This window comes from Marmota marmota, unplaced genomic scaffold (assembly GCF_001458135.2).
Source record: "Marmota marmota marmota unplaced genomic scaffold, marMar, whole genome shotgun sequence".
NCBI classification, from domain to species: domain Eukaryota; kingdom Metazoa; phylum Chordata; class Mammalia; order Rodentia; family Sciuridae; genus Marmota; species Marmota marmota.
The window spans coordinates 2,501,914-2,511,511 of NW_026000075.1; the positions used below are offsets into that span (position 1 = coordinate 2,501,914).

The 9,598-nt window shown below is 39.8% G+C and overlaps 1 protein-coding gene across 1 annotated transcript; it reads left to right on the forward strand.

The window, feature by feature from the left end:
• Positions 1–8,757: 8,757 nt before the first annotated feature.
• LOC107149516 (non-histone chromosomal protein HMG-17-like) lies at positions 8,758–9,027 on the forward strand. The gene has a single exon (XM_048814378.1). The coding sequence runs from the start codon at positions 8,758–8,760 to the stop codon at positions 9,025–9,027; it is 270 nt and encodes an 89-aa protein (XP_048670335.1).
• The last annotated feature ends 571 nt before the right edge of the window (positions 9,028–9,598 follow it).

The following is a 9,598-nucleotide window of genomic DNA, read 5'->3' on the forward strand; positions in this document are numbered from 1 at the left end:
AGGAGGCGGGGGGAGGGGCTGGGGAAAACAGGGAGGAGATTGGGATCCCCCGCCCCGCACCCCTGGGGTCTCAATGTACCGCCCGGACTCTCCCAGCGGGATCCCTCCGCTTCTTACATCACTAGCGGTGGGCTCCGCCCGCCACCGCCTACTCCCAGTTCGCCTCCCGACACAATCGCCCGACCTTTGCTGACCCGCCCCTGAGTCCCCGCCCCCTGAGCCCGAAGCCTGCTCGGCTCAGTCGGTCGGCTCCCCGGCTTGTGCACTCGCAGACGAGGGATCGGCCTCCTGCCCTTAAACTTCAAGGGCTAGCAGCTCCAGAGTGACTTGCTCACCTTCAGAAGAGTAACTTTGGTGACCCCAATTGTCCGCTGAGGCATAAACGTGCATTCTATTGTGCTCCAAATTTTTGCACCCTGTTTTTTGCTCCTAGCTTTTTGTTTTGGGTTTTTTTGGTTTTTTGTTGCTTTTTTTTTTTTTTGGTCTCCCGCCTCTCCGGTCCGTCCCCTCCCCCGACTCCGCCCCTTACTAGGGATTGAACCCAAGGGCGCTCCACCACTGAGCTACTACGCCAACCCTTTTTATTTTTCGTTTTGAGACAGGGTTTCCCTAAATAACCCAAGCAAATCTCCGGGTCCACCCCAGCGCTCTGAACCCCCACCTTTTTAATAAGGACTTTATTATATGCAAATTCCACAGTTCCACACCCCATCACAGTTCAGCCAACTTTCTTCCCCACGTGTTACCACTTTAACTTAAGTATATTCAGGGCAATTTAGCGGTGTTCACAACCTGGAGCAGAGTTTGGGTCAATACTCATTACTGGAAGTACTCAGAGAACCTCACAAAACGGGAGGCCACTTTTCGCCTTACTAACACATGCAGTTTCACAAGTAAGATAAAAGTGGAACCATCTTGTCTGATTCTACCAGAACCTACCCCCACTCTGAAAGCATCCTGACACAGATCCTTTGAATGTTGTTTTAGCAATTTAATACCACAACTTTTTCCCAAAGGAATGCCTAACGAAATAATACTAGTAGGGCTCTATTATATGTGTGATGATACAGTAGTATTATCATTTTCACAGAAAAACTTTTAAATGATGCTTTGCTAGTACTGGGTATTCCCAATGGAATGCCCACTAGCCTAGCTTTTGGAGTCCCCTCAAAAATGTTGGCATTTGAGCTGGGCGGTGGCACACACCCCTGTAATCCCACGGATTCCAGCAGTTGAGGCAAGAGGATGGCAAGTTCGAAGCCAGCCTCAGCAATTTTGCAAGACCCTGCCTCAAAAAACAAAAAGGAAAACAAAGAAACAAAGCTAAAGGACTGGTGATGTAATAGTGGTAAAGCGCCTCGGGGTTCACTCCCTAGTTCCAATATTTTTTTTTAAAGTACACATTTGATTAGCACTTAAAACATCTCCAAAGGTTCACAAAGGAAATGGGGACTCAAAAGGTACTCAGTGTTGTTATAAATGTTCTTTTAAAAATGTCCTCTTAAACACTTGCTGGTTTGCTCTTCTCCTGTTTTTGATTCTTTGTTTTGTAGTTTGTTTTGTTTTGTTTTGGGGGGTACGGGGATTGAACTCAGGGGTACTCAACCACTGAGCCACATTCCCAACCCTATTTTGTATTTTATTCAGAGACAGGGTCTCACTGAGTTGTTTAGCGCCTCGCTTTTTGCGGAGGCTGGCTTTGAACTACTGATCCTCCTGTCTCAGCCGCTGGAATTATAGGCGTGCTCCACCGCTACCAGCTGTATTTGTTTGTGTTTGGTTGGTTGGTTGGTTGGTTTGGGTACTGGGAATTGAACCCGTAGTTGCTTTATCACTAAACTACATCCCCTGCCCTATTTATTTTTTATTTGTCAGGATCTGCTAAATTGCAGATATATATGGAGAGAGAGAGAAAAAAAAAATAGAAATACACTAGGGATTGAACCCAGGAGTGTTTAACCATTCAGCCACATCCCCAATCCTTATGTTTTGAGACAGGGTCTTGCTAAATTGCTTAAGGCCTCACTAAGTAGCTGAGGCTGGCTTAGAATTTACAATCCTCCTGGCTCAGCCTCCCAAATTGCTGGGATTGCAGGTATGTGCCAATGCACCTGGCTCACAATCAATTTTAGAACATTTTCACTACTCCAAAAAAAAAAAGACTGGGGGGATGAAAGTGTACTCACTCCCCATTTCACCCTAACCCCCCAGGAAGCCATTAATCTGTTTTTTTTTTTTTATCTCTACAGATTACCTATCTAGCTATTTCACATAAATAGAAATGTGTAATATATGGTCTTTTATGCCTACCTCTTTTCACTTAGCATGTTTTCAAGGTTCATCCTGTAGAAGCACATATTGCTACTCATTCCTTTTTGTCAAATACAGTATACCATTGAATGGGCACCCATCATTTTATTGTGATTTGTGGAGAGGAGGTAGACTGATACTGGGGATAGGAGCCCAAGAGAAGCCCAAGTGCTAACCATGAACTCTGGTGAGCTACAGCCTCAGCTCCTTACATCATTTTATTTACTCATTCATCAGTTTACAGGCATTTGGGTCAATTCCGTTTTTTGGCTATTAGGAATAAAAAGATTCCTGTACACATTTTTTATATATGCCTTTTATTTTTTTGGTACTGGTTAAACCCAGGAGTGCTTAACTACTGAACCATATCCCAAGCCCTATTTTTTTTTTTTTTTTTTTTTTTTGAAACCAGATCCTGCTAAGTTGCTTAGGGCCACACTAAATTTCAGAGGCTGACTTTGAACTTGTAATCCTCCTGCCTCAACCTCCTGAGCCACTGGGATTACACATGTGTACCACCACACTGAGGGAAGATCTTTTTTTAAAATCATCTTATGAAGATATTCACTATTAAAAGTATTAAAAGGAAAAGAAGTAAAAAAAAAAACTAGAATGCATAATCACATTTAAAATTGTGTGTGTCTATAGAAAGATAAATAGTCTGGAAGTTAATATTCCTAATATTAATGATGGATATTTCCATAAAGTGAATTCATGGTTGACAAAAAAGTATAATTTCAAATTCTTTGTACTTTCTAAATTTTTTGTAATGAACATATCACTTAATCATTGGAAATTAAGATGTCATTTTTTTAAAACTATACCATGGAATAATCAACAGCCAGTAGAGATTAATTTATAGAAGGAATATCTCAGAGAGAGAGATGGAAAATGTATTATAAAGACTTTTACAGGACTGACTGTATAGCTTAGTGGTAGACTACTTGACTAATGTGTGAGGTCTTTGGTTGATTTCCAGCCTGGCTCAGGAAAAAAAAAGAGAGATAGAGACTTTACCAAGATGTTAACTATGGTTCTCTTAGGACAGCAGGATTATGAATTATTTTTCTTTGAGCTTTTCTATGTTTTCCAAGTTTTCTGTATTAAAAAGCAGTATTTCAAAAAGAAAAAGTAGCTATGTCTCTCTCTGCAGATACTCCACATTCTCCCTTGATTGCATATTCTTTGCTTTACCCCAAAGGTGTCTCCTTTTGAGATTGCCCCCATTCTTCCTTTTTTTAAAAAAAAAAAAAAAAACAACTCAGAAATAAGTTCTTGGTTTATTTTACTTTTTTTTTTAATATATAACCACAATTATTATTTTTTTTTAGAGAGAGAATTTTAATATTTATTTTTAGTTTTCGGCGGACACAACATCTTTGTTTGTATGTGGTGCTGAGGATCGAACCTGGGCTGCAAGCATGCCAGGCAAGCGAGCTACCGCTTGAGCCACATCCCCAGCCCCCCCCATTCTTCCTTGAATGTGTATCTACTTTCCTAAATAAACTTCTGCTATGCCTTTGAAAAAAAAAAAGAGTTAATAAAAAATAAAAACCAGTATTGTTAATTTTTAAATTATAAATTAAATAGAAAAATATGTTTTAACAATAAAAGTAAGCACGCAGTGAAAACTTTGTTAAATAGAAATTACAGAAGACATAGTTTTGGACTAAGCTGCTGCAACAGGCCAGACTAAAAATCAAAATGGAGCCACCCATATTACTGTCATACACCCAAACAGACCAATGTCACAGTTACCAAAAGCTTGGTCCTTGTCCTTGATGCTAATCCAATAATGAGGACATAGTTTTAAGAAAAAAGAAGGCTTCCTGCTTTGCTATCAATGGAGAAACTCAGGGGACTCCAGTCCCAGAGGCTGTGACTCAAAGGTTACATTCCAAGTGTTCTCTCTTGGAGTTGTAATTCACTTGCTAATTTGGGAGATAGTCATTTCTGAGATATTCTGGTACCATCCTCAAAGTCTAGATTACTGCATTGCTATGGTGGTTGGAGGACAGATAAATCTGCCTTGGATAGGGAAGAAAGGTAATCCTATTTCCCCTGAAATTAGGGAAGGGGAGAGATTAGGGAGGAGCAGGGAGAGAGGAAGAGAAAGAAACATGACCTTTTTAAAAGTAAGTTTTAACTTGAATCAAATGTATGAAATATGATATGTCAAGAGCATTGTAATGCTTTGAACAACCAATAAAAAAGCACCATAAAATATAAAATAAAAAAATAAAAGTAAGTTTTAGTGGCAGAGTAGCAAGAGCTATCTTCAATGCATAAATAAAGTAACCTCTGTTACATCAAGATGTGGAAGTTTCTGCTGCTTAAATCCTTTCACTTACATCAGTAATAATGTCAATTAAGAACTTAAAACTAGCTTTTGTAATTCTAGCTTTGTGTTTGTTTTTGTTTTTGGTGTATTGATCTGTAAAACATTATTTTGAATATTCTCAAAGTAGTATACTTGAAAAATAATTTTAACTTGTCTAAATTGAGACCAGAGTTTTCCTTCAAGAAACCAAGAATTGAGAATTCTAAAATAACTTTAAAATTTTCAAAAAGGCAGTTCCTAGAATAAATTGTGCCTGATTTTCTAAATAGTTAATGAATGAATGATTCCAGAGACATAATTTGAAATATTTCAAGCCAGGTGCAGTGGCACATGTCTGTAATCCCAGCAACTCAGGAGGCTGAGGAAGGAGGATCACAAGTTGGAGTCCAGCCTCAGCAATTTAGCAAGACCCTATCTTAAAATAAAAAATAAAAAGGCTTGGAGATGTAACTCAGTGGTAGAGGGCTCCTAGGTTCAATCCCAAGTATTGAAAAAAAGACTCAGATTCTGAGTAGGCATCTTTGATATTTTTAATCATAGCACATTATTAGCTATGGAATATAAGAATTAGTATCAAGGCCTGGCACAGCGGCACATATCTGTAATCCCAACAACTCGGAAGGCTGAGACAAGAGGATCATAAGTTCAAAGCCAGCCTCAGTGACCTAAAGAGGACTTAGGTAGTTTAGCAAGACCTTGTTTCAAAATTAAAAAATAAAAAAATAAAATGCTGGGGATGCAGCTCCATGGGTAAGCTCCCCTGGTACCAAAAAAAAGAAAAAGAAAAAGAAATTAATATTGAGGTTGGGGACTTACCTCAGCAAAGGCCTTGAGTTCCATATCCAATACTGCAAAAAAAAATAATAATAATAATACTGTAACAGGTATTCACTTGATACTTTGACTACATATGGCTTTGAAACATACACATTTTTTTCTTTTCCCCTAAACTCCTCCCTGATCTTCTTTTTCCTAACCCTCTCCTCCCTGACCTTCTTTGCCCTGATATTCTGAGATCTTGCTTTTCCCTAAACTTCTCCTCCCTTAATTTCTTTTTTTCCCTGAATTTCTCCTTCCTAGTCTTTCCTCCCTAATCTCATTTTCTCTGAATCACCTCTGTAAAAGCCCCCCTGTTCCTGTGAATAGGCAGAATCACAACCTTTGGGACAGAAGTCCCCTGTGTTTCTCCTTTTCTAGCAAAGCAATAAATTTTTTTTTTTTTTTTTAAGACCTTGCCTTCATTATTGGATTGGTGTCCAGGACAAGAACCAAGCTTTTGGTTACAATATTAAGGAAAATTACTTTTTAATTTTGTGTGTGTTTTCAGACTTTGTGTGTGTGTGTGTGTGTGTGTGTGTGTACAGTGGGGTGTTTTACCACTGAGCTATATCCCCAACCCTTTTTTAGTTTTTTATACTGAGACAGGGTCTCACTAAATCACTGAGGCTGACCTCAAAACTTCAATCCTCCAGCCTCAGCCTCCTGAGTTGCTGGGATTATAAGGGTACCACCACACCCAGCTAAAGTAACCTAACTCTGTGCTGTTGTGTTAGCTCAGTGATAGAGTGCTTGCCTAGTATGTGTGAGGCACTGGGTTTGATTCTCAGAATGTAACAAGACTTCACTTGTTACTCTGACTATATGCCTTGTGGCTTTGAAACTTAAGTGTTTCTTTTCCCTGAACTTCTCCCTGATCTTCTTTTCTCTAACCTTCTCCATCCTGATCTTCTTTTCTTTGATCTTCTCCTTCCTGATCTCTCCTCCCTAATCCCATTTCTCTGAATCACCTCTACAGATAGAATTACAGCCTTTGGGACAGGAGTCCCCTGTGTTTCTCCTTTGCTAGCAAAGCAATAAACCTTTTTCCTTTTTCTCAAAACCATGTCCTCATTATTAGATTGGCATCAGGGACAAGGACCAAGCTTTCAGTCACAAAAAGATAATCTAGAGACAAAATAGAACACATATGAAAGAAAAAAGGCTATGTTTTGTACCAATGATCTAAATAATCCCATAGAAAAATGGACAAAGCACATAAACAGCTGAGATCAAACTTAATAATGGGGCTGGAAGTGCAGCTCAGTGGTAAAGCACTCATCTAAAATGAGCAAGGCCCTCGGTCTATAAACAAAGGACTTAAAAACCGAATACTACAGGGACACAGCCACATCAATTCCTGGTACCACAAAAAATAAACAAATAAGTAATAAATAAGTAAAAGGATCAAGCTGTGAGTGGTGGTGTTACAGGGCTAGGGACTGCCACAAAACCAAGCCAGCTCAGCGGCCCCCCTTCAAACACTGATTCTCCTGAGCAGAGCGAACAATTTCACACAAGTCACTCAGAATAATAACAAGCATGAGTTTATTAGAAAGGATAGGAAATGGGGAGAAGGGGACACTTTCAAAGGTGAGATTGGGTCCTCTCAGAGAAAGGGACAATGTGCCTCTTCTGCTCTCCAATTTCATTAGGGTGTCCCAAGGACATTTCCAGAGAGTACAGCAGGATGACAATAGAGTTTCAAGTCCCCATTGTTCATGACAAAGCTAGATCACTTTCACTTTGGCCCAAGCTGACCAATTCTAAGTGGAAGCTGTTCTTAATTGATTTTATGGTTGAGGGGAATTGTCATTATCTTCCTGAGTTCTGAGATCTGATCTGTCTGTGTAAATGTCACTAAAGTCCTGCTTCAGAGTAGCTTGTGTTCTGCTTATCTGTATTTTGGGACAGCATTTACCCTGCAGATAACAAGTTGTTTGCTAAGGAAGGTATTGTATCCTATGGACTTAAGCCAGGCAGGCTTTACTTTTTAGAAAAGAAAACAGGTGAGCCAGGTGTTGTGGCACACACCTATAATCCCAGCAATTTGAGAGGCTGAGGCAGAGGGATTGCAAGTTCAAGGCAGCCTCACCAGTTTAGTGAGATCCTAAGCAATTTAGCAAGAGAATCTGTCTCAAATAAAAAGGGCTCAGTATAGGGCTCATTGATCAGGTACCCATGGGTTCAATCCCTGGTATTAAAAAAAGGAAGAGCTTCTATAGAGCACAAGGCAATTTAATGGCATCTTGCAGATTAAAATTACTGCAAGAATGAAAAAGGAAAACTTAGTTCAGTTGAAACTTTTCACTCTTTTCACATAGAATATTGAAATATTTTTATTTCATTATATTGTATACATTTTTGGGGGGAGGGGGGATACAGGGATTGAACTCAGAGGCACTCAACCACTGAGCCACATCCCCAGCCCTTTTGTATTTTATTTAGAGACAGGGTCTCACTGAGTTGCTTAGTGCCTCGCTTTTGCTGAAGCTGGCTTTGAACTTGTAATCCTCCTGTCTCAGTCTCACAAGTCACTGGGATTACAGGTGTATACCACCACATCATCCTTAATTGTTGTTATTATTGTTGTTGTTGTTAATTGAAACCAGTAGTAGTAGTACTCTACCATAAAGCCACAACTCAAGTCTTTTTTATTTTATTTGGAGACAGGGTCCCACCAAGTTTTGAGGCTGGCTTCAAACTTGTGATCATCCTACTTAGGGCTTCTTAGTAGCTGGAATTATAGGTGTGGGCCACCACACCAGATTTATATACTTAATTGTTTACAACATTTTTACTCATAATATTTTTCAGCAACCTATATTCTCTTGGAAGTTGTTTGTTTGTTTTTGCATTGCTTGGGATGGAACCCAGGGCCTTGCATATGCTAGGCAAGTATGCTACAACCCAGATCCCTTTAAAAAAAAAAATTAACTGTATTTAGTATTTCATAAATATTTATTGTGCAATTAAGAATTAAGCTTGGGGGCTGGGATTGTGGTTCAATGGTAGAGCACTTGCCTAGCATGTGTAAGGCTCAGCACCACATAAAAGGTTCGATCCTCAGCACCACATAAATGTAAAATAAAGATACTGTGTCCATCTAAAACTAAAAATAAATTTTAAATAAATAAATAAACAATGGTATTGTGTTCATCTACAACTAAAAAAAAAAAAAGAGGAATTAAGCTTGTGGAGCAGTGTGAAGAAGAGGCAAGAATGACCCCTGCACCAACCAAAGCCACGGGCTGTTGGGTCCCGGCATCTAGCGCCTGCCTCCCCCAGCCATGTCCAAGAGAAAGACTGAAGTGGATGCTACAGGAGATAAAGCCAAGGTGAAGGATCCAAGGTTGTCTGCTAAACCTGCTCCTCCAAAGCCAGAGCCCAAGCCTAAAAAGGTCCCTGCCAATAAGGGAGAGAAGGTACTCAAAGAAAAAAAGGGGAAAGCTGGCACTGGCAAGGATGAGAATAACCCTGCAGAAAATGGAGTTGCCAAAACAGACCAGGCACAGAAAGCTGGAGGTGCTGTAGATGTAAAAAGGAGTGTGTCTTTTTGATAACTGTGTCTTTCTGGTGACTGTACAGTTTGAAGTACTATTTTTTATCAAGTTTTATAAAAATGCAGAATTCCATTTTGCTTTTTTTTGTTTGTTTGTTTAAGCTTCATTGTTAGCACACAGAATACTTTGTTCTTATTTGGGCGTGTGGGGAGCATATGTCACTAGTAGAATGTCTCCAAAGCTGGATTGCTGACGGGGAAAACACCTTTCCCTGCTAGTTTTGAGAGACTTCCTCCTTCTGGGAAGAGGGATTCCCTGATGTAGTCACACACAGCAACCTTGGCACAAATGCCTTGTGATATGGAAAACTCAAATTCATCTTTATGTCCTTCTCTCCCCCTCTGCCATCCGCATAGAGTTAACTCCCCTAAACTCAGACCTGTAAGGACCTGACCCTCCAAAATTGGTTTTACCAGTGTGTCAGGCAATCTGAACTTTCCATGATATCACTGAGATGGTTAGTGTCCCTCAGAAGAGCAGCAGTTCCTTTACATTGTGGATCTTCAGATTAATAATTCTGCCATTTTCAGAAAGTCAAGGTCACTCATGAAAAGTTGTTAAACAACAT